The following is a 26,006-nucleotide window of genomic DNA, read 5'->3' as shown; positions in this document are numbered from 1 at the left end:
TACCCTCGTGAGTCATTGCGTAACAAATATTATTTTTAGTTCAGTTCATAAATAGTACCATTAATAAAATTAAAAGTATAAAATTATGTTATATAATAAAAACGCCTAAGACGTATTAAAACTTTTACGTGGATAACATAATCCCATCAAAAACATTACATGTAAAAAGATGCAAGTCTCGCAACGAAGTTCTTTTACTACAAAAAAGTTTTGAGATGTAATGTAAAACCAAGTCGGTTATTTTAGTCAGTACCAGTGTTGAAACCGTAAGACTATTAGATACCTTTATTTTTTTAATACTTATAATGACTTAGCAATCGCACGGCTACATAAGTGACATAAGGATAATTCGTAAACTATTTAAAATAATCCTAATTGAACATAGCGCTAGCCCTAATGACATGCAGTTTAAGCAATACACATACGAGTACAAGTAAAGCATTGTGTGCGATTACCAAGTCATTATATGTATTAAAAAAATAAAGGTATCTAGGTCTTACGGTTTTAACACCCCCTGGTACTGACTAAAATAACCGACTTGGTTTTACATTACATCTCAAAACTTTTTTGTAGTAAAAGAACACCCATACCATACTCATACTATGTGATACACATATCGTAATTATACACATCTTCATTCATACTCACATCGTACAACTTAGTGGACCTATACTTAACCTACTAATTGTAGGAACTGCAAACGTAACTTTGTTATCGCATATATTTATATAGGATTACAAACTTACTTGTTAAATCAATATATTAGTTATTAAATCTTTAAAACGTGACTGATATTGCAGTATTTTTAAGTTTTTATTGGCTTAATACGCTAAAAACTAATTACGTTTCAAATTTGGAGCTTGTGGGTCTGCCAGAAGTACCTTAGAATTATGATGATCGTGAGTGTGATGATCGTGAGTGTGTGTGACAAAACTAAGGAACTTTGACATGCAATAATTCTTAAACTACATGTTAAAATTACATGTTACTGAGAATATATCTAAATCATGTTATGCTCTATACGTCACTGAAAATTCAGGGTTCTAGCTTTAGCTATCACAAAATTACAGTAAGTATGTTGAAAATGGCCTGAAGGCTTCGAGAAAAGAATGGTACGGCCGTGCCTCTTTGTTTTGCTCGACTTGGCGGGGGCACTGCCGTGCCCCCAGATAACAGTTGAATAAGGTACCTACGCGGTGTAAAATGAAATAATCATGATTATGGTCTCACATAATTTATTTGTTCATATACATATGTATAATTTTGCGAATCCACTGTGCCCCGAGACGCAGCGCGGGATTTTTTTACAAAATAAACATCGCCTACAAACTTACTGCTACATTTACATTAGCCGCCTTTTGCAATACTGCGGGCGCCATTTTAATTGCACTAAAATAATTACTTTTTAAAGCAAATGCGATAGACATTGTGCCTTTTCCAGGCACGAAAAATAGCATGCGATGCGTTCAAATTGATACGGAATTAGTATAGAAAAAGTCTACAGATAAATCTATAGATATTCACAATGGGACTTTCATAAACAAATTCGAGAGTTTGTACAAATTATACTAGGAATTGAAGCAATCTTGGGCATTATAAACAAATGTTAAATCTAAAATTACAATTGATTCATTCGGAAATAAAACGTACACAATCAAATAATTTCTAAGAAGTACACATCGAAAATATATCAGTCTTTTACATTATACACAAACAAAATGATTGGAAACGTACAAAACGAAGTGAATATTAGTTTATTAATTGGATGATCTATACAAAACAATTCCAGCACCGTATTAATGGCTCGAAGCAACAATCTCATAATCATTATTAACAATATTTGGTTACCTAAGTTTACGGACATTGTATAAGAGATCGTTAATGTGCGTTGGAAACCTTCCAGTAAACTGTTATATGGCAAGGAGTAAGAAAAATCTGCCTTATTTCCAAATAGCTAATATCTATTTTGCCGTTCACCCGAAAAAGAGGAAGATACGGAAGTATTAAACACTCGTCGCTACAATGTAATAACTGCCTTTTCGGACGGACTGCAAGATGGATCGTGGCGGGCTCTAGTAATTAAAACACGGAATGGACGTCATAAAATAAATGCTATCTAAATACTAATAAACGTAAAAGATAATAAAAAATAAGAAATGAATAAAACAAATAACCATAAAATTTTAATGGACGTTACACAATTTCACTTATACGCCATTTCATTCAGTGTATTATAACAGTAAAAGCAAATTAAATAAAAATTGGAATGGACGTTAAATACTTTGCCAATAATATGATAAAACGTAAAATGAAATATTAAAGCCTCCTTATTCAAGTGGCATTATACATTTTATCGGTCCTCAATTCATTAACGAGTATTAAAATTTCGCTATAACCTCAATTTAACAATTATCTCATTAACTACGTACGTTTCGTATTTTATTGTTTATTTCATAGCTAAGACAAACGATTGGCAGTTACGTGAACGACCGCGTTACTCGTCCAAGATAACTAAACAACTGAAAATGAGTCTTTTGTATATATAGGTATATGTATCCTCAATGACGTTTTAGCAGTTGTCAAGTCAACTTGTCGAGTAGTTAGCACGGCTGACATATAAGGTTCTTTACGGAAATCACTGAAATTCGCTTCTCCATTAAGTTCGATTCTTAGACGCGTCGTATTTCCTAAGTTAGAAGCTCAGCTTTAACACTAACTTATACGTAGGTACATCGATAGGTATAAGTAAGTAGGTATATTGTATAAAATTAGTGAAAAACCTAAAAATCTTACACGATACTAGGCAAGGGATTACTGTAAAAGATTAAACAACGTACTACACTTAGAGATAGCTTAAAGTAGGGTTATAGAGGCATTGGAACCTTCATTTAAGTCCTCCTTAGTCACTGGAAAGTTCATTTAATGTATTATTTATAAAGTAATTACTTAAACAAAGAAATAATTCATAAATTCGCGGTTTAACTTCTGATTAAACCGAGTCACACGTTCATTACTTTTATCTTATTTCAATATTTCATCCGCACTAGTTTCGCATCACGCCCAAAATTATGCAAATTATTATAAACTACCCTCATATTCATTAAAACATTGCCACACCGACAAAACATTTTTTCTACCTAAATATAGATATGTAATCGAATCACGTTCATCTAGAAGCAAGCAGTGATAAACCACATAAGTAATATAAGTATAAAAAGAAAGGTATACCTACGTCCCAGGTAGCAAAATGACGTCAGCGACGTCATAATGACGGCATTATTACGTCATAATGACGTCGCTGACGTCATTTTGACGTATAAATGCTACTGGGGGTCTGAAAAACAAGTGTAAAAGTCTGAGCAAAAGAAAAAAAACATAGCTACCATAGTTAGCTTGCGTGAAAATTAAGGGGTCACAATGGGTAACCTTTATTGCAATATTTTAACGATTATAGTTGAACTCTTTCAATAATAAGTACACTAAATCCTATTATAACTCTTACACAATTAAGTCCAAACATCCTTTTCAATATAAAATTGACACATCCAAGTTTACCTATTGCGGACCCTTAATTAAATTAAATAGAAACATTACTGGCTGTCATAAAATTGGGCGTACAAAAAATAATAAAAATTACATCACATACAACTATGTACACAAAATTATGTACTACACACGGGACCGACACATAATTTCATTTCACACGACACAGCCGATTCGTCTAATGATTAACGTGTATTGCAATAATGAAACGTGTTACCGTCTTTACACTACTTAACATATTTAACACACGATATGAAAAATAAACTTCTAAATTACAGCTGCAATAACTATTTATACATATTACAATATTATGTAGTATATGTGACGACCAGAGATTATTATTACGCGTAAAGTCATCTACCCGCCTGTTGCAGGAACGCTCTGTACGATGAAAATAATGAAAATGGTATCGCGTTGGACGACTCATTTTAATTAAGTCCCCATTTAATCCAAAGCTTCTTTAAAAAGTGTAAAAAGCATTCCTGCAAAGATCGTAGTCTCTAAGCGCACTGTTTTCATTTACTAATTATTTTATCCGATAGCAAATTATACTTTTGGCATAATATTACACTGACTTTTAAATACCGTCTTTTTAATCTGTAATATTTTAAATGCATCTATACTTTAACCGTTTTATATGGAATTTAACATTAACTGTTCCTATTCGAAGACAAAAATAGGATGAACAGCATCGTATAATATCATAAGGAGATACGGGATTAAGTATTAATAGTTATTACCCTTCCGACTCACAATCATGTATTTTAGTGGTCACGTTCATTATATATATATACGTCATAAGTAGCGTTCCTAGGCACTCATACATGTTTACCTCACATAATGGTATACTACAACATTGAATTAACAATATTATGGTAGGTCGAACATCACTACGATATAGTTGACAGGGTGTGCGAGCTAGAAATTGATAACTTTTACGAACAAGTTATTCAACTTTGACAAAACATTAAAAGTTACGGAAAGTGTAATAATAAATTCACGTTCCCAAAGTTAATTCTGGTCGATCGTGGATGATTTGGAAACTTGAATGACGTCTAAGTGACCAAACGCCAAAAATACAACGAAAAAAAAATTCGGGGCAAAGTTAGAATAATAGTTTGAATAATAAATGGACTCATATTTTTACTGGGAAATTGTCTACTGAAACTGTCAGTTAACAAAGTTGTCGGCCACATTAAAACTACTGACGGTTCCGACTCGCTCACCCATCCAACCGGTATTTTGAGAGTAAATGCGTTAAGTACATACGTAGTGCTAAGCGTGCGTTCGACTAGACGAGAACGTTCGGCGAGCGTCAGTTGGCGTAGTGGTCGAACGAGCCGAGATATTCGAGTGCGGCGCGGTAGCAGAACTCGTACTGGTCCTGGAAACAATATTAGCTTGTGAAACTTACTTTATTAGGAAACCGGTTTTATTTTTGCAAACCGGTTAATACGGACATTGAAGGAAAACATAGGATTTCTTATGTAAACAAGTTGCTGTTTATTTAGCAGCGTAAAATGAGTCTATTCCGTAGCCGAGGCTTTCGCTTAGAAATTCCCTTGAAACCGTACTGGAGCGATATTCAGATTTTATAGTTCGTTAAGGTTTTTCTTTTGTTATGATATGACCTTGATAGTTGCGCGCAAGACTTGGAGGATATAACCAAATGGAGACACCTTGTCTGTAATTTCTGTACAAAATGCCGATTTTTGCGGGGGAGGGGCACGTCAAATGTATACGTAACGTAAAAAAAGTCATGTCAGATAAACGTCAGTCCATACAATACGTATCCATTGGTATTGGTATTGGTTGGTGTCCATTGGTAGTTTCGACAGAGGGGAACGCTTGTTAATGGGTACTCCGTTAGGTTATATCCTCCAAGACGCAAGATGATCTGTCAGTCGTGTCAAGTTGCAAAATCAGAATACCGCTCCTGAATAATATTTTTTCTTTTAGGGCAGGGGTCGGCAAATTTTTGAAGAAAAGAGCCAACCACAGTACAAATCATAAGTGCAATGATATTAAATAATACTCGTATAACTATGGACATATACTCATACATAAGGAGTACAAAAAATACTTCCATATTTATTTCTATATCTACGAAGAAATCAGTTATTTTTGATTAATGTTCGCATTCCATTCATCTTTGTCATATTGTTAAACATAAGTTTACTATCTCTTTCTCTTCCGGTGTGCGGGAGGAAGCTCGTTAGAATCTTTAGTTATAATATCATTGCCTAAGTGTACGTTTCTTGAGTTCCTTGAAGAGCCATAACTGTAGGTCCAGAGAGCCACATGCGTCTCGCGAGCAGCGGTTTGTAGATCCCTGTTTTGCGGCATGAAAATAAACGCTCTGCCGACGGCGATTCGTGCATAGGGAATCCAAACCGGTTTTTAATTGCATGGAAAAATCGGTTAATAACCGGTTATTAACCAAAATTTCATACAAATAAAAACTGGTTTGCATTCCCTAGTCGTGCAGCGGCAGGTACTTTACCTCAGTCTGCACCATGGCGGGGCGTTGGGTGCGCAGCGTGCGAACAGTCTGGAACACGTCAACCACACCTTCGTACTGCATACGCTCCAGCACCGTCGACAAGGTGATGAACACGCCGGTGCGACCGACGCCCGCGCTGTAAAATAACAAACAATAAGAGCCCCGCCGCATTGCGTGCGTTCGTTCCAAAAACGCGTTGACAACCATACGGATTTTACTATCAGCCCATAATTTGGCAATGTTCGTCCTGAAGAACCTCTTGACCCTCTTTTTGTATTTATTTCTATTAGGATTATGGACGGTCAAGGAGGCTTGAACTCACTACCTTGACACTCCGTGCTTTAAGATGCTTCGTCTCAGACACGATAAACCGATTTAACCCATCTTGTACAAGTAACCTTCCATCGAAAGTGTTGGGTACATGAAGCTATTCATTGAATACTTCCGATAAAGCTAGGAAGCTAATTGAAATTGAAATTGAAATTGAAATATTTATTGCAGACCGTGGTCCAGTGTGTTAGTATAGGTACAATTAATATTTACATGTAGGTAACATAGGTAATTAAATTAATAATTGGCATAATATTTAATAACATAGATTTAAAATCAACGGTATATTCTACAGATTTACGCAGGTTATTAAGGTATACGACTACACTCTTCTTCTGGCGGAGTGTCATACAAACTGCACTTAAAGCCTTAGGCACTTGTTCGAGAAAATACGAATCACACCTCTTTAATACCGTCCGGACTCACGGAACAGAACGTACCGGGCATAAAACCTTATAAAACGTACCTGCAATGCACTGTGATAGGTCCGTCCTGTCCAAACTGCTCCTTGGTCTTGTGTACTTGTCCGAGGAAGTCGATGAAGCCCTCTCCGCTCTTCGGGACCCCCTGCTCGGGCCAGTCCGTGAACTGGAACTGGCGGACCGTCCTGGACGCTCCGTCCCGGGCATCCGTAACCTGATGAAAAATTCATTGTTATCTAAATGCCAATCTAAGGAATTTCCGAAAAGACTGGAGAGGAATCTATTGAAGGTACAAGTATAGTAATTTGAGTATTGTCTCTTTAACCTGTAGGTCACGGCAGAGTTTTCCGATTGGTCCTCTTTATGTTTGGCCCAAGAGACGTAGTTAGTAGACCACTGGTCAAGAGTGACTTATGTATTAACTTTCAGGAATTGACATATTTGGATCTGATCCGTGAAAGTCTGTTATCACACATTCTTCATTTAGTGAATAGCAATTAAGAGAGTATTAAGTACCTTGAATTCCCTCAAGATGTACTGAGGCATATTGTATTCAGCAATAGGATCCACTACGAAGCATTGGTAGCGCACAGAGCGGTCCGACGGCCAGTACTGATGACATTTTTCCTGTAATTGATTATAACATTTAGAAATGAATACAGGACTTATTAAAATGAGAAATATAAGAGGACTCATAGAAAAAAAGCTGCAACTCACCCTGCCCATTTCCTTTAGTTTCGTTAACATCACGACGATGGTAGAATTATGTTCCCAAAGCATACGCCAGAAATCGTCCGTGGTGTCAGGCAGAGGACCCTGCGTGGCGATGTAAGCCGCTCTGTACCTATATCCATCGACGAACGAAGCGTTGATATAATCAGATCCATCCCTTGGCGTCAGACAGACCCTAGTAGACTCAAATGGCAAGATATGAACCAGTCGGTTTTTGTGTTTATTACAAGGCAAGCTGGCAGAGACGAAGCGAGTTGAATCCGCTTTCATGTTAGCGAGTTTCTTAAATTCCAATTCCATTCCAGTGATATTCTCAATAGTATCGATACGCATAAGTTTCTGGATATGCCCGTGTAAATTGCGAGCCGGCACTTCGGTGTCACCACAGACGACAGCCTCGACTAAAGCGTCGTGGATGAAGATGTACTGGTCTTCAGTTTGGACCATGTAGTTACGCTGAGCTCGCAAGCAAGTGACGTGACCATAGATGTCTACGGTGCGTTCGTGCCGTGCCCTTTCTAGCATGGAGTCGATCACGATGAAGCAGCCAGTTCTGCCGACGCCAGCAGAACAATGAACAACCAACGGGCCGGCATCGGGCAAGTTGAGGGCTCGCACGCGTCGCAAAAACTGTAGGAAGGGAGCCGGATGATCCGGTACACCGTGGTCAGGCCAAGCTGTGAACTGTAACTGTTTGATCTCCCTCCGCTCAGCACCTCCATTCCTCGTGACTTGGAAAGTTCGAATGCAATAAGTGGCGAGTTCCTGAACTTCCGCGATGGTTACGGTCATCATGCCATACGTTTCGCTGCCGCGGCTCGGCCAGTACTGGTCGCATTTGATCCTCGTGCGCTCCTCAAGTTTGGTCATCATTACTATCGTGGACGTTCGTAGTTCCCAACACATGCGCCAGAAATCTGCGAACGTTTCTTGCAAAGGTCCTTGAGTAGCAACGTAGGCATTATGCTTGCGGTAGCCATCGCAGTAGTTAGCATTGATATAGTCGCTTCCAAGTATTCCGTCTATCGGTTGTAGGATGACTCGGCTGTGATCGTATGCGATGACATTTGCGTATCGATTCTTAGGCTTGTTTACATCCATGTTGGAATGGTCCCATGTGAACTGTTGACCTGGTTCGATACTTTCATATTCTTGTGAGAATTTGAGATTATCATTTGACTTTAGTCTTTCGATGTGTTCAGCCAGTTCTGAGATGGGTATGGGTGGATGAGAAATCATAGCAGGAGTTTGAAAGTTAAGTCTTCGCATTTCGACGGGGTCGGACGGTGCTCCAAAGCCAACATCTGCAGCCATAAGAGGCCGTGTGACCGCAGCCTGGTCTGGTGTTTTGCATGGTTGTCTTCGCTTCTTCACAAAGAATAACATTACTAAGCAGAGAGACAGACTCAGCGCCGCAATGATAGGACCGATTATCCAAAACATGCCCGCTTCTTTTCTGTTCTCCTCAATTCTTATTTCTGGATCTCCATTAATATCTTTATCAGGGCCAGGCCTGCTTGGTTCTTCACCGGGCGGAGCTTCACGCATGTCGAGAGATAAGTACTCTGAGAATGGACTCGAAGTATACAAATGTTTCTGAGGCGTATCAACAACAGCCCTCACGAACACGCGATACTGCTTCGTTGGGTTTAATTTTCTGTTCAAGAAACCTTCATAATTTTCATCATTTCCAAGATGGAAAGTGTATAAAATATTTCTTTGCAAGAATTTGGCAGCTATATAAGGAGCATTTTCGTCGTCAGTACGAGCATTATTTTTTATTAACTCGTCTGTTAGGAACTGATCTGGATTCTTATGATTATGGGCTTTATCATCGGGCACTACAACTAGATAATAATGCGATATAGGACCGTATTCTTCGGAAGCTTGAGGTAGAATAACTAGTATTTCATTTTCAACAACGCCGTAGAAATCAGGTTTCACCATAGGCTTTGGTGCTGCCATTTGGGTAGTGACAGTAATTTTCGTTGGCGGCCTGTAAGAGTCGTCGTTGGGTATGGCACTAACGTTAACACTATATGTCGTGAAAGGAGACAAATCGTTAATTGAATACGACGTTCTATCGTGTTTGATGATGATTTCTCTTCGAGGTATTTCTTGCGTTTGGGTCATGCCTAATGAGTCAACGAATTCTTTGATGGCGTTGTATGAAATCTTATAGCTAACAGGGTTTAAGCGTAACGGCGGAGCCCAGGATAGCGTCATAGAATGCGTGGACACGTCTTGGGCTCTCAAGTATAAAGGCACTTCTTCCGGTTTCACTTTAACTGTAACCTTTTCTGATAACCTTCCGAGACCGTCAGCCGTTTTAGCAGCCACTCCGATAGCATATTCTGCGAATTTTTCTAAATTTTCCAAATCGGCGGAATGCGTTACATGAACTGACTTTTGCTGCCATTCGTCTAAGTCGTCTACTGGCGTCATAGTGTAGAATATAACGTATCCTAATATTTTCTTCCTCGAAGGCACGGGTTCCCACCATACCTCAACATCTGACTCAGATGTGGCGACTGCTTTTACCGCCATGGGTGCTCTGCCGATGTCCCGTTCAGTATGCGCTGTGATCTCCTTGCTGTATGGCCCGGGCCCTTGATCTGTATAAGCGCGAACCTTGAAAGTGTAATGAGCGTCCTCTTCTAATCCAGTGAAAACAGTTTTATTAGCTGTGGTAGTCCTTTCGATAAGCGATGTCTGATCGCCTTTCTTCAAGAACTCAACGTCATACTTCTTTATCTGACCGCTTCGATCGGCTCTTGTGGGTGGGTGCCAAGTGACACTAATGACATCAGGAGTTTGGAAATGAAATGTAACGTTTGCCGGAGGTCCCTTAGGCGCACCTTCAGGTGTGAGCCAATACTTGATAGTTTCCTGGCCTATACCAATATGGTTACGACCAGCTATCCTAAATTCATATTGGACGCCTCTTTCCAAGTCCAAGATTTTGTGCGACGTGACTTTGGTCGCAAAATTCTCTTCTTCCAAATTCTGATCCTTTATACCGTATCTTAGCCGATAACCTAGTAAGTCTCCATAGGTATGCGTGGGCTTAGTCCACTCCAGTTCAATCGATACAATTGGCTCTCGCTCCAATACCCTGAAACAGAAACGTAAGATTAAGATCCATCAATAACAACGCTTTTGTCATATTAGTTATGACCAAACCCCGTTTTTAATGTTGCAATTCATTGAAAATTTGCAAACGTATCTATTCTACCGTAGGGAACCCTAACTTCGCTTTTGGTGCCCAACTTTGTAAAAGTAAAATATTAAAATAATAATTCTACCAAAAAATTGATATCCATTGAATTCACAATAAGTAGAGCTGCGAAAAACAGTTTAAAAGTATAAAAATAAAAATTCTAAAAAAACGTACCTCCGCATTATTATTTTTTTATGTTATGAAAATTATACTGAAACTAATTCCAAAATATAAATGTTGAATCTGATATGAATACAATTTATTTCGAAATTATGATTTCATGCTAAGTAGTTAAGGCGAAGTTATAAAGGCGAATTTGGGTTGTATTTTTGATAAGCCTTATTTTCAATGAACTGCAAAATTGTGTAAACAATCTCCTCTATTCCAATTTTTTTACTCACTTGAGGTTAACCTGAGGCCTGTTTGGCACCCCGCCGGGCGTCTTGACAGACACTGGCGCGCTCCGGTCCCCGTCCCCCTTGCGCGTGAGAGCGGCCACCTGCACGTTGTACCGCGAGTCGGGCTGCAGCCCTGATATGTTCAGTTCTAGCATCGTGTCGTCCATTACGTTGAAACGCATCGGGTCGTTGAGAAGGCCCTTGCCCTGGGGGGAAAATGTTTGTTAGTTTGATTGCTGGTAAGGTCAGTGGGGCGAGTACCCCATTGGATAACTGGGCCTACGAAAACAAGTATGGTATAAGGGTCAGAGGATAGTTAGCTGCAAATATCCTTACCTCTTCACGAACTTCTTGTACATGCACATGGTAGCCTCTTATAATGCCGTTCTTCTCCTTCTCAGTGGGTGGCTTCCAGGTAACGTGGAGCGACGTCGAGTTGATGGCCGTCACCTTCACGTCCTGAGGCTCCCCCGGCACTGTGACCACACAACAGAATGTTTCACAACCGTCCAAGCACTCCTCTAATACAGACCTAATGCCCTATCAGCATCTACGGGAGCGTGCTAGAAAACTACCTAAAGCTTCAACTCTCAAGGGCCTAAATTGGATTAAGCAACGAGGACTGCATCGGAAATTAACGCAGTGAGTGCGGTCGGTAATCGCCGTCGCAATGCTGATAGAGTACTTCGGTCCAGGCAAGTGTCTACACGAGCCTTTCAGCATCTCGATCGGGCATTTGAATACCAACACACACTTATATATCATTTACGCCCTTTTACATCACCATAACCAATTAAAATCCATTACCTTCCAATCCACATCGTTAAGAACAACTAAAATTGTCAAGCAGTTCACAAAGAGTAAACATTTAGTAAGTTTTCATCTATAGTTTTTCCAAAAGCAGCATTTGTTTTTCAAAATTCACACACTGCAAGGGATACATGCTTGGGGGCGTGAGACTTGGGAGCATCGGTTGGAAGTTACAAAGGGACACGCCAAGTCTTCAAACCCATCAATACTCAAGACATGCGTCTCTCAAACGTTACCACTTGCAGTCTGCGTAAAAGAGGTCATTAGGTTACACGCTAGGAAGATCAATCTACATTAAGCTTAGGCACAAGCACAAACGCACATCTAAACAAGCACTATAGTAAAGTGTACTCACTCCTTACGGCTGTACGGGTTACCAGCGGCCCATACAAAGTCAGTGACGAGAGAAAAAAGAGAAAAACGCATTCAAATACATTTAAGACAAATTGTGCGAACATTGCAGGGCGAACGGAACTACTAAGTGAGAGATTACGAGTAGAACGCTTGTCGGCAAAATGGGGGGTGCTCTTATTTCCTTGTGTATTTTGAGCTCTTTAGGAGGCGCATTCGGGTTAAGCCGCTTGGGACACCGGCGTCAGTCTAGGTTCGCGTGCATTGCCTTTTTCTGTTCAGTACTACGTCGAACAAATACGAGAGGGAATTCATTTCTCGCATGGAGCTAAAATGTCTTTGGAAATGCGCGAAACATTTTCTTGTCGCGATGAATATTCTTTGTGTGTGTAAGTGAATTATGCGGGGTAGGTATGTTGATTTTTTCACACGATTGTATGGCTCCGTTCTCCCGGAGGAGTTGTTCGAATAGAAAAAGGCTATGCAGTTGAAGTTAATTTAGTCCCTCGGCGCTGAGAAGTCACTCACACGCACATGTATTGATTAACGCGACGGCGGCGGCGGTGGTCGTGTGTGGTGGTTGCTGTGTGCGCCATCTCTCTGTGTGTGGTGCCTCGTTCCTTGTGTTGGTATCTTCTGTGATGTTTGTGGCTGTGTCAGAGTGTCATTGTCTCGGCGTGCTCCGCTTACAATGTTCAGTAAAGGGTCAGAGACTGGAGCGATCGTTGCCGAAATGTCTCGCAGCGTTCTTTGGACCGGCTCGTAGTAAACGGCGATAGCGTACTTTAAGGCATAGTATTGTATGTCACAATATCTAGTGTGCATGCACGACAGAAAGTCTGGTAGATAATACAGAAGAAGAAAGGAAGAGACAGAAATCGCTACTTGCAAGGAGTTGTAGCTTGAGAGCGAGTTAGATAGATAGAGACAGAGAAAGACAAGAAAGTGTGCGAAGTCTAGTCACTGAGCTGAGCAGTCGAGTACAGGCAAAGAGCGTGGCACGGATCTATCCGTCGGATACCGCTAGTGCAGCCAATGGGAAATAGAAAGTGAAATTTTGATCGGATCCTCGGGACGGGAGTCGCTTCGATCCGCAGCCGTTCCGCTAATAGTAGATAGTATAGAGTACAGTGAGTAGAGAAGTTGTGAGTTGAACATGCGCGCGTGTGGTGTGGGGACGGTATTGGTATTCAAATGCGGCGCTCGGGCCGGTGCGTGTTGGCAGTATGGACGCGCAGAGACGCGCTCGCGGCGCGGCGGCGCGGAGGCCGACGCACCGTGTGCGTTGCCGCTCGAGCGACCATTACGCTCTTGTAGTGTCACGCACTCGTTCTCTCACCTTGTGTCGTCGCTAAGTGCTGAGTGCTTCCTAAAAGTGCAGTCTATACCCCACGCAATCAAACTAAAACTTTCGATTGCGTGCGGCAAGACGTACCTATCTGGTGCCCAGTGAAATAAACTGAACGAAAACGGTGCTGTGTGGGTAAATAAAGCATGCAAAATTGTGTCCATCGCTAAATACTCAACAATAAGTGTGCGCCAAAATCAATAGTATAATAGTGCCGTCGAATATACCAGGTGCAGTATAAACTTTGCATTTCAGTGAGTGCCATCTTATGCATCGAGAATCAACGCGGCAAAATAAATCATTACATGTGACAGTGAGTGGAAATATCGACTCTACGCCGCTAGTTATAGCGGCTAGAATACAGTGAAAACATGATCGTCTGTGACATGATAATACATGGATTTATCGGCAAGCATAGTAAAACGTTGTTACGAGAATAAACCTCCTTGTTAAGATTCCTGCTATGTGCTCTCAAAAAAGGAACAAAAGAAAAAATGACATTAGTAATTTTGATAGTAGTAGCGCTTAGGAATTTAAAGTGATAATGAAATTGTCTTTGAACAGAATTGTTAATGAATTTTCATTCAAGTTGCCCACCACCAATGTTAGTTAATATGTAAACATTTTCATAAACCAGTAAACAGCTTAAATGGAATATATATGATATTATTTGTGAACCCATTTTGTCAACTGTCGCATAGATTCCATTCAATCTGTTTCATTCAAACAAGTCAAAATCAAAAGCATTCATAAGACACGTGATTTGTAATTTTGTTTATATACATAATAACTTATGAATGATTTTGTTAAAGTCAACCCGTATAAGTACCAAAAACTCCCAATTTGGAACCAGAAAATACCAATGTTAATTATGCTGATTATATTCATATATGATTATAACATTTATAAATAAACATTTGAGCTTAGTTAAAATTAATAGAAAAAATTAAATGCAATATCAGGAAAAGGTATACATATATTTTTATTAAGTACCTAAAATTATTATTAGTAAATATGTTTCAAATGATGATACAGTGTAACCTCCATATAACTTCACTCGATATTAAGATTTACTTTAATATTAATGTCTCTCTATATAACGAAAACACTCCATAGCGTCAAAAAACGTCCAGCCCCCTGAGTCTCGATATATAGAGTTTACACTTTGAAACAACATATGTTTCAAATATTCCCTAATTGTTGCTTCCATTTCCTGATATGGCATAACCAAAGGCGAACAAAACTCAAGTAAAATAATTATCATATTCGCCTTTTGGTCAAGGATCCTCCAATTTAACCGAGGAAAATTTTAACTGATGAACATAATTTTAAATAGTTCTCTTGAGTTAGACCAAGCTAAGTTGGCAGCGATGTTGTTAGCCAGTGTGCATTGTGCAAGTGTTATTTTAAACGTCATACTTCTATGAAAATATGACGTTTGAATAACACCTGCACAGTCTGGGATATCAAAATCGCTGCCAAATTAGCTTGGTCTAATTTTACTCGTATCACAGGTTAACTCAGTCTAGTTAACCTTTACTGAGACCTCGCAGGTGTTTGAATTATATGCATAAAAGGCGTATATCATAAAAATATTCTTATATATTTATCCTAAAAAATATATCTCCATCTCCCGGTGAAAACACTAAGTATTATAACGCCTTATTTTTTTATTTCAAAAATTCTGCCTCAAAGCATTCTGGCTTTAGAATATAGTCAAGTGCTCATTAAATTGAGTGATCCTTTCAAACGGCGGAGATAAACTTCCAGCTGTTACAGAAATTTGCTACCATTCCGGTCCCCTTTTCATAAACTGTGTAATGAAGTAGATATGTTACTGAAAATCTTCTGCAAATGAAAATGTTACGTGTTTTGAGTCTTTATGACCATTTGACCAAAATTAAACCTATCAAATACGATCAGCGACATATAGGTAGGTACATACATTTTGACCAGTAGTATTACCGTCTTATTTAATTCGATAGGCTTAGCTTGTACTAAGTTCTTAAGTACGCTGTTTTAGAAATATCGTAGATTTCAAAATGGAAGTTTATTTCAGCCGCATAATAACCAAAAATACAATTTAGATCAAATAAATGCATAGACACGTACCGTCTTCATGCGTGCGCACAGTCACGGGATAGGAGGCGGGTCCGTCCCCAACGCTGGTCCCGGCCAGCACCCAGATCCGGTACTCGGTCCAGCGGCGAAGCTCATCCAGCTCGAAAGTCGTATGGTTAAGCTTCACGACCGTCGCCTCCGAATCCCCCCTCCCGCTCTCCACGCAAAGCAGCTTGTAATACGCGATCCGACCGTTCGCGCGCTCCGCCGGCGGCGGCTGCCACGACACGCGAATCGCCGTCGGCGATACGGCCACAGCTGTCACATTCATAGGCGGCGCTCCGGGAACTAAAATTCGCTCAAAAATAAACTCCTGCAACTCAAACGGGCCACGCCCAGTTAACCGCCCTAACCGATGCAATCACTGAATGCGATTGAAACAAAACAGTGCCCAGAAATAAAATGAAATACGACAGTAAGTCGTTAAAATAAATCGAGCATGCACATTTTTGTTAGTGTGGTGTGTGTGATCCGCTCGCCCATACATCTCTATGTGGCATCCGTCATACTTTCTCCTGTTGGAATAAAATTGTGCTCATTATGTTATGGCTGACGACACGAACACATGGGTTCCCATGATATTTCCATGATAGTGATGTTTTCCCATGGTCAATAATGGTCTTTGTGGCACGTTTATCCCGTGGTCAATAATGGTCCTTGTGGCATGGCATTCGTGTCGTTGGCAGTGGGATTTAAATAAAAAATAATATAAAATAACTTGAGGTGTACACCCCTGTTTAAACTCGGACCTACTAACGACATTAAGCTACTACTAGGGTAAGGTGAACGCACACGTTTAAAATTCAAGTCATATCTGAACTGTTTTTCCATACGCGAGGAAAGTATTTCAGTTCCATACGATTGGCGATAAAATAGTCAATTGTTTTGAACAAAAGATCTCATCGCTGATATAGTATGAAATTTCAATTCCTTGCTTCGCCATTGGTTGTTTAATTTGTGCGACCACATTACCGTTTCGACGGATTTACAATTACGAGTACAAAACACATATTGTGATAAAACTTGGTGCGTGTGCTGTAATACTGGCGGCGTGCCGGGCAGGTGCGTTATGTGAAATTACATTACGATTTACCTGTAAAACTTAGCTTGGTAGCAGACAGAAAACATACCGAAAGAGTAGTGTGAACAGCACATTACTTATTTCAAGATTTTAACAAAAAAAATTACTAGCGCAATCAGAAATTCTTTCAAAATATCCGTTTCATTACTCTTGATACGATTTCTTTCTGCTACCACACACTCTCACACTGTCAAAGCAAGAACACGGTCGAAACCTCACATATATTAACTAAAATCTCGTAATGCAATATCGCGGGAGCGTTTTTCCCATTTTCCTACAGAAGTTTTTTCCGGGTTAATCAGGTCCTTTGCTGGTTGTAATTTTATTTCCGCACTTAGCGAGTTGAAAAGAAAGCAATTGGTACACGGGGCTTCGTTCGCGTGGAACATGCATACGTCGACCAAAAAAAAAACAATAATTCCTACGTCAGTTGCAACTTTAAAAAGAAAATTTCTACCATTGTTAGGACTTTAGTATCCAATAGTCATATCTTGGAAGCGATCGGAATGGAATTGAATTTTTATCGTTAAAGAAAACAGAATTTGAATTATTCCGATGCTGTTCGGTAGGAACTTTAAACTACATCGCTTTATAGACTCATAGCGAACATTTATTATTCCTGTCTGTTCGTTGATTGCTCTATCGTTGAAATTTCGGATAGAACGTTTACTTGTTGCTTACTTTCCTTCCAGCGCTATTGTCACTTGTTTTTTCCGCGCATAACTTTTACTGTGCATATTTGATAAAATAAGTAACATTATGGGTACGGATACAATTAATTGACTAAGCTGTTAAAGTAGATGTCGATATGACGAATATCAATTCGGTTATCTCAAAAACGCTCCCGCTTGCAAATCATCAAATAACAAACAAGTGAAGTCCCGAACCGTTTCCCACAGTCACGTCACACGCTCGTCCACACCGGGCATACCATATTGCTTCGTCCTGACAGCGATCGGCGGCGTGGTGGCGCCTTCCCCGCGCTGCGAGCGCGCCGCGAGCCAGATGTAGTACAGTGTGTTCGGGTACAGGCCGTTCAGAGTGTAGGTTTCCGTGATAGGTATGCGTCTAGGTAAGAAAAATTACTTAGTTTAGTTGATAATCCTGATGCCCATGATGATCGTCAATTCTGTTCTTTGTGCGATAGGCATTAGGCGAAACTAAAAATGTATTTGTCTTAAGAATCCACATCCCTGCATTGCAACGGCTTGCTTCTTGCTATTTTCTTGCCAAATACAGTAAACTTTCCAACGCCTTATTGCTCAAGCACAAAACTTTATTTTTTGTATACTGATAAAACTGAATAAAATTGTATTGCTAAAATATGTATTATGATTTATGATACGACATGGACATTAAGTATCAAGTAGTTTCAACCCAGATTTAATGTTATTATCAGAAAACAAAGATATCAAACTGTGAGTGGGCGAAAAGGTGACAGTACCTACATTATAACGAGATGGTAACAAAACAACGCCACTTTCACGTAGTAGAAACCCTCGGTAATCCATAAACAAAAAAAAACAGTCTCATAAACAAATTGCGTCACTTAAAAACATTCCGTCGCAAAATGCGCGTCATCGCCGAGCTCAAGTTACTTCAACTCATCAAATTTAAAAACCGCCATTAAAGTGGTCATCAAGTTAAGGGCGCTTTTAGAACGAAGGGCCTGTTAATTTTAATGCACATCGCATAGTTTCATAGCTGGTCTGCTTAATAGCGGCATCAATCTGCCCGCTCCACTTGGTGGAGTCAAATTTTAGCGGTGCTGTGATTGCTTTTGTTTTATTAAATCATTTTACGGTTTAGACTCACTTGTTTTAGTCACTCGCGCGACATGAAGTTCGTGCTGTGTGGCGCTACAAGTGTTAGGTGACCCAAACCCAAACACACCACTGTGCCCGCCTACAACGATAGCGCAAGACCTCCCCCAACCGGTTTTCTCGGCGCGCGGCAGCGGCAGTACGCAACACACGGTCGTCGTAAACGCTGCTCGCACTATTAGTGCTTGAGAAAGGAGACCTAGGCTCTCCGAAACATGTCGCGCGAGTGACTTAAACAAGTGAGTCTAAACCGTAAAATGATTTAATATTAGTATGTCTCACAACAGTTTAAATTCGATTGCTTTTGTTTTGGCTGCTTGTCGATTTTTTGTCTTTTGCAAAGCATCTCCGTAAAGCAATTTTGAAATGACGAGCAGAGCATGGAAATTAGAAATGCAGACGCAGTTAAACATTGTTTTATACGCAAACAAATATTGTGATTAATTATTGAGTACTCGTAAGTCTCTTATAAGTATATTTTAGCGTCCAGAATAGGTACAACCAGTATCAAAATTAGCGGATGAAACAACGCTCCGGAAGTATTTGGCAATTACTCGTATTTTCATTAGGTAACATAAGCCACAAAACCAATCATGCAAGATCAAATTAGACCGTTGCATTAAAGTATCATTTTATACTAGCGATCCTAGATCCATCTTGGATCTACTGCTATAGAGAATGAAGGGATCTTTCTGTTGATACCTTGCATTATTTGGAAGACCATTGGCATCCGTATATAGTGACCGAAACGCCCAAGGGAGCGTGCTTGCTGTACAATAGCACCTGCTTATTGGCGGGACATATTAATGTGAACAGTATATTTTCGATTTAAGTCACAAGGTGGCAGGCCCTCAACGCGCACGCTCTTACGTAAATACTACACAGCATTATCACGAATAACCTCATTTTTAGGGTTCCGTACCCAAAGGGTAAAAACGGGACAATATTACTAAAACTCCGCTGTCCGTCTGTCTGTTCGTCTGTCTGTCACCAGGCTGTATCTCATGAACCGTGATAGCTAGACAGTTGAAATTTTCACAGATGATGTATTTCTGTTGCCGCTATAACAACAAATACTAAAAAGTGCGGAACCCTCGTTGGGCCAGTCCGACTCGCATTTGCCCGGTCTTTTGTTGTTTAGCAGAAAGTAAGCCTGAAAGGTAAATGATACTCACTTCCTGTGGTGCTGCTTGGCGTAAGTGTCGTTCCAATACAGCTCGTACGACACGATATTGTCGCCGGCGTGCGCCGGACGACGCCACGACAACGTGACGGACGTCTCGCCCGCCTCCACCGCGACTAGGTTCGACGGTTGTGATGGTACTCCTAAAACAATGGTTAGTAAGTGAAGGGAATCCAGGAAAAGGTTTCTTAATTTTTTACTTAAACAGATTTTAGTGATAGCAAGAATAATATTATAGAATTTCATACAGAATGTACACGCTTCATCCCGCCAAGAATGGAATTACCTCGCAACAGCAAATAAAGTAAGGACCTGCCTCGCGCCTGTTCCTATCTGTGTCGTACGCGTTTAATGAGGGCTGAGGGGCGCTAGTGTAGATGGTGGTCTTTTCCATACTTCGAAATGTCAAATGTCACTTGTCACTTCAATAACTGACAGCTGTTCTTTAGTCTTTTGGACCACCATCAACAGAGGCGCCAACTGGTGAGCAAAAAAACGATAGCGATAGCCCTCATTGTATTGCTGTCCGGCCAATGACGCCGGCGGTCAATGGCTGTGTGAACGATACAGCTATATAATTATGTGCGTGCGATAAAGATAGGAACAGGCGAGTCAATGTATGAAATTCCAAATCCGCGTCCTTTCTGTGCAGATGACTGAATTTCAGTTCGCTTACGCAACGCGATGACGGGAAGCTCAAAATGCCTAGTTTTACGAGTGTTCGACTGTTTTGACGGTACTCTTAAAACAATGGATTGCAAGTGAAAGGGTTCGTTAACTTGTTGACTACGCGTTCCATATTACGCATGTTCTATCGACATTTCAAAAGCTTGGGGACAAGATAGGAGATAGAACACGTATACACTAGAACGCATGATGCACAGCGTGCATTCTGTCATTCTACGAGTATAAACTTGGTCGAACACATTTTTTCGTAATGTTTTAAATAACATCTTAGTTTCAAAGACTAAAGAATTTTCATTTGTGAGAGTAATATATTATATTCAGATACAAGAAATTACATTTTTTAATATACATTTATAGTTATAAAATTCTTTTAAGTTATAGAAGACTCTGTCTATTAAAAAGTTTTTTAAGTATCTTTTAAAAGCATTCCCTTCGAGGCTTTTTATTCCGTTAGGCAGATGATTAAAGATATTAATAGCAGATATGAATGTGCTTTCTTATATATTGAAGTGCTAACGGAGAGTACCATATTATATTCAAATTGCGATCTGATATTATCTTTGCATAATCTTCTTCTTTGCCTGTCCCTCTTCCCAGTTTATCTGGGGTCGGGTCTCCTTGTATGTCTACGCCAGAGTGCTCTGTTCTGACTTCTGGCTTATCTGCGTACTCAGGTTCTCTTCACGGAAAATTTTTTTTTTACAATACTACCAGAATGTATAGTAAATGGGAATTTGTTCTTGTAACAAATTTTGCGTTCTCCTAACATTTTTTTCTGTTTAGCCAACCATTTGATTTGAAGCGATTACAACTCGTTTGTAACGGGCAATAGTATATAGTGTGTAGTAGTAGTAGTGTATAGTTGAGTTTACTATCTGTAATGTTGTCACATATACTACGATAAAAATTGTAGGGTCTACCGAATCGGTGTTTTTGCATGTCTGACCACCACGTGTTGGGTAGTCTTCCCCTTCCTCGGGATTGGTTTGGTATATTTAGGGCCTTTTTAACAGAATGGTCATCATCACGTCTAAGGATATGGCCATACCAGCGCAATCGACTTTCCTTTACTTTCTCAACTACAGGTGCTACCTTAAACGATCCCCTGTTAAGTTAAAAAAAATACTATCTGTCTTTGCATAATATCGTCGCTATACTTACTCACCTCATATCTGCAACAATCATTTGATGGAAATGTCGCTTTTCTTTCATTCGGAATACGGGTGTTTTTGTCATCAAATGAGTGTTGCAGATACGAAGTTGAGTAAGTATACCGGCGATATGTACATTATTTCATTCGTCGACATATACCTTGTTGCGTTTTAACCTGGACGGGCGCGGAGATGGGCCCAGGGCCGACTGAGGTAAACGCTTGAACTCTGATTGTGTATACTGTGTGCGGAGTCAGCTCGCTTATCGTCGTCAGGTGACTGTTGTCCATCTAAACAAAACGCGAATCAAATTAGTATTACCTTACGTGACAATAGGGAATATTACGCGAAACCCTGCGTAGGGGGCGCCACTACCACAAACTGAGGGCAAAACAAGAAAATCGAAATTTCGTTATCTAACATCTCTGTCACTCTTGCACATTCGAGCCATAAAGAGGCAGATAGCGAAATTTCGGATTCGCGTTTCCCGGTAGGTTATCTGTAAACAAACCGCCTCGCCTTGGTGCATCAATGTCATATTTTATCATCTCTGTAAACTTGTCAAAAAACTGTAAAAGGCACAGTATGTATAAGTTACTCTATGGTTTAGTAAATGGGCTAGTGCTCCACTCTGGTGGCAGAACATTGCAATAATTGAAAGAAATAAAAAATGCTTTCAGACCTTGCGAATGCGAAGTCACTAAATTTTAGCGAGTCTTTCGGATAAAAAACGGGACCATATTACTAAGATTCCCCTGTCCGTCTGTCCCGTCTGCCACCAGGCTGTATCTCATGAACCGTGATAGCTAGACAGTTGAAATTTTCACAGATGACGTATTTCTGTTGCCGCTATAACAACAAATACTAAAAAGTACGGAACCCTCGGTGGGCGAGTCCGACTCGCAGTTGTCCGGTTTTTTTATAGAATAATTTAATTACATACTCGACATAATTTTTATGTATAAAATAAGTCAAAATATTCGAGTCCTATTACTATTAAAAAAAAAAATAGTCCACATTCGGGTCAATTCGATTTGTGTAGGGTCATTGCGCTAGTTTCCGTCCATGCTCTAGTTTTCGTCCACTTGACAGATTAGCAATTAATATATTTGATTTTTAATTTGCTGCTTGCGGTAATATCATTTCTATGTAAATAGATATATTGTTTAGACATTAAGGATTGCAAAAGTTTCGTCAAGTGGACGGAAACTAGAGCTGGACGAAAACTAACGCACTGACCCTTGTCTAGTACCTTCTAGAGATCGGTATTTCTCATTAGAACCTAGTCGCAATAGCGACTACTGGTTTAACTGCACTAAAGGAATTAAAAGACTGAAGTAGTCTCTTTGACCGATTGAGCTCAATCAGAACATTCGGAACCTTTTAAAACTTACAGAACCGATTTATGGGGTTAAGTTCGCCTTTTGTACAATGTCGGGCCAATTCGAACAATGATCTAGATATCAACTAGATATCCACTAGATATGAAACAGAAACGATAACGAAATATTTAAGAAAGTCATGTCAAATTTGACATTTCCGCGATTCCGAATGTCCTCTTGAACGATCTCTTTGAAATTTGCTTAAGATATTACTTAGACATCCAACGGATATCCCAAAACGTCCCAATAATTGTAGCGTGAAATGACAATTGGTTTATAGAATCAAAAATGCAAAAGATAACTAGTTGAGAACCAAACTATAGTGTATCTATTAGATCTCGTATTGTTCTCGTATCTAGTAATTATCACGTTGTTCGCATGGACCGGTGTGTTTTCCTATGTGCAATAAAGATTAAATAAATAAATGTAAGCACTTATTTATAGTCTGTGCGGAAAGAGAAGAGTGTAAGGGAGCCCATACATTTTACGTTCTACAACCCTTCCCTTTCCGCACAAACTCTATCTGATACATATACACTGTGTGTCTAGATACATTTTCTGGGTCTCTATTGTTTCCCATAAATTTTAACTCATAATGTATTATGTATTGTAATGTATGTATCTGCGGACTGTCCCACGCCCCCCGCCCCCGCGCATTAGCGCGCGCGCAAGAGCGACAAGGCGGGCGGCGAGGGCAGTGCACGACGTACAACCGCCGCGGACACACGTGCCTGAGGAAGGATTCCCGAAGAATCCGAAACATGTCGCCAAAAGCGACTAAAAATAATAGTGAGTGAAACCGTACTGATCTAAATATTTTCATAATTTATTGTTTGTCCACATTTTCGTTAGCCATAACTTGGTTTTTCTCAGAAACGCGTAACTTTTCAGGATTGCCATAAAACAAACCTAACCTAACCTATATATAGGATAACCTGACGAAAATCCTTAAAAGTTAACCGTTTCAGAATTATGACTAATGATAATCTGACAATCAGTACATTATGACTATATATTATGTCAAACATTTTCTAAAGTGCAAGCGAAAAGTGTAAAGTCAGGCGAAAAATAACATAAGACAATTTTGCTTAACCCAGTATTAATAAAGTATTTAAATAAAATAAAATAAACTTATTATATGTATAGCGTGTCTTAAACATAAAGAACAATAGTTAATGTAGAAACAAAATACTTGTATTTTAGATTTGTTGATATATTTATACACATGTACTTAATTAAATATCAAAGACTTACCATTTGCGAATGCCACGATTGTAGCGTCTGTGAAGGATCTGTGGTGTAGTAGATTTTGTAGCCCTGAGAACAAAAGGTGAACATTAACTTAATAAACTTTTTTTTGGCTTCTATTAACTTTATTAGTTTTTACTTACAGTGACTTGTCCGTTCGGCGTCTCAGGTTCGTCCCACTGAATGACCATGGTGCTTGAGCTCAGCGGCCGCACTTGAACATTCCTCGGCGCTGAACCCGGTTCTAAAAACAAATACATTTTCAATTATCTCCATATTTACTTATGTTGACCCCACATGGATGTATTGTATGTACCTACGTTATATAAGGAATAAGGAATTAAATTTCAATACCATTTAGTACCTTGTCATATATTCGGGTTTAGCATCATTTTTATGGGAAACCATTGTGCATTTCATCGCGGTATCAAGTTGCTCCGAAATTTTGCGTTCCGCTCTTCTACCATTAGGAAAATTCATGTTGACATGATAAAAATTGACGCAACATTTATTTAAGCTGAATACAAGTAATCTGGCATGTTCCATTAATATTTATCACATAATAGCTGAAGGGATTAACAAATGTTATATAATTGTAAGCAAATTATCCAATAAAATCCTATTATTTATGATTATCCAATTAATTCCAATCACATTACGGTATTAGCATGAAATTATGTCAGTTAATAAGCGATTTTCAGATTATTAGTACGAAACTTAATTTCATTTTTATTATAATTCATGTTTGCGTTTGCTGTGAATGGTATAGCTTCAAGTATATGAAAATTAGAAAACGTTTAGTTTATTCCTACGCGTAATATAATATGTGTGTAATGTTACCCTAGTTATCCCATATGAGTAGGTAGGTGAGTGTTGTTAAATCATAAAATGAGTCTTTGATCAATTTGCGTCTATCATAAATCATTACGAAATCTTCAGTGCAACATAAATTATTGTACAGTAAATAGTGTAAATACCCGATTTAAGCTACTAGTTCCGGCATATTCCCCTCCTCATAATGATTATTACAAAAGTTTCGCTGCTAAGAACTTGGACTGTTTTAAGGTATCTTCGAAATCAACTCGCTGCTAAGTAATTTCGGCGGCGGCATTAATATGACAAAGCCCTTCGCAAGTCTTCCCTGCAGAGCCCTAATAATTAAAAGCCCATTGTCGTAAAAGTAATAATACGCAAACAACGCAATATCAAATTAAGACGAGACAGGGATGCTGTCAATTATGAACAAAATTGAAATAAAAACACGGCAATAAATAAGCGGGGACACAATGCGGTGTTATCGCGCCACGGGAAAGGGGCGTCACTTAATGAAAAATTTCTTTCTGCTTGTAATACTCGGAAAGGACGAAACAATAAAAGTTTTTCGACCGCGGTGTAATATTAAAACGATATAATCTTGTACCCAATGCCCGCATAAACTTTCCCTTTATACCTACAAATGAAAAACAAACTGCTTCAATTTTTGTATGACAACGTTTTTATTAGCATCTCATCAGAGTTCCATTATTGTTTTGCTCCGGCAATCGAGAGTAATTCGAGACAACTCGAGTGGGAATTAAAAAAAACTCAAATTTAATATTTAAGGACGATAAATTTGATATGATAGCTGCTTGACAGGGAACGAGAAAATTTTCCATTATTTCTTTGTATCAAAT

The 26,006-nt window shown here is 39.4% G+C and overlaps 1 protein-coding gene across 2 annotated transcripts in view; it reads right to left on the bottom strand.

Moving 5' to 3' along the window:
• Positions 1-1,218: 1,218 nt before the first annotated feature.
• LOC134745350 (tyrosine-protein phosphatase Lar) overlaps positions 1,219-26,006 on the bottom strand; it is a 631,884-nt gene continuing 607,096 nt past the window's right edge. For both annotated transcript variants that reach the window (XM_063679373.1, XM_063679374.1), the window contains 13 exons: positions 24,477-24,577; positions 24,340-24,402; positions 21,864-21,993; positions 19,858-20,008; positions 17,791-17,927; positions 15,770-16,066; positions 11,485-11,624; positions 11,152-11,354; positions 7,516-10,645; positions 7,315-7,425; positions 6,843-7,012; positions 6,047-6,182; positions 1,219-4,927 (listed from right to left, as the gene is read on the bottom strand). In XM_063679373.1, the coding sequence (XP_063535443.1) occupies positions 4,859-4,927; positions 6,047-6,182; positions 6,843-7,012; positions 7,315-7,425; positions 7,516-10,645; positions 11,152-11,354; positions 11,485-11,624; positions 15,770-16,066; positions 17,791-17,927; positions 19,858-20,008; positions 21,864-21,993; positions 24,340-24,402; positions 24,477-24,577 (4,838 nt within the window). In that variant the 3' untranslated portion in view covers positions 1,219-4,858. The remainder of the gene's footprint in view (positions 4,928-6,046; positions 6,183-6,842; positions 7,013-7,314; positions 7,426-7,515; positions 10,646-11,151; positions 11,355-11,484; positions 11,625-15,769; positions 16,067-17,790; positions 17,928-19,857; positions 20,009-21,863; positions 21,994-24,339; positions 24,403-24,476; positions 24,578-26,006) is intronic.

This window comes from Cydia strobilella, chromosome 11, assembly GCF_947568885.1.
Source record: "Cydia strobilella chromosome 11, ilCydStro3.1, whole genome shotgun sequence".
Lineage (NCBI taxonomy): Eukaryota > Metazoa > Arthropoda > Insecta > Lepidoptera > Tortricidae > Cydia > Cydia strobilella.
This window is presented reverse-complemented; position numbering and strand designations above follow the sequence as displayed.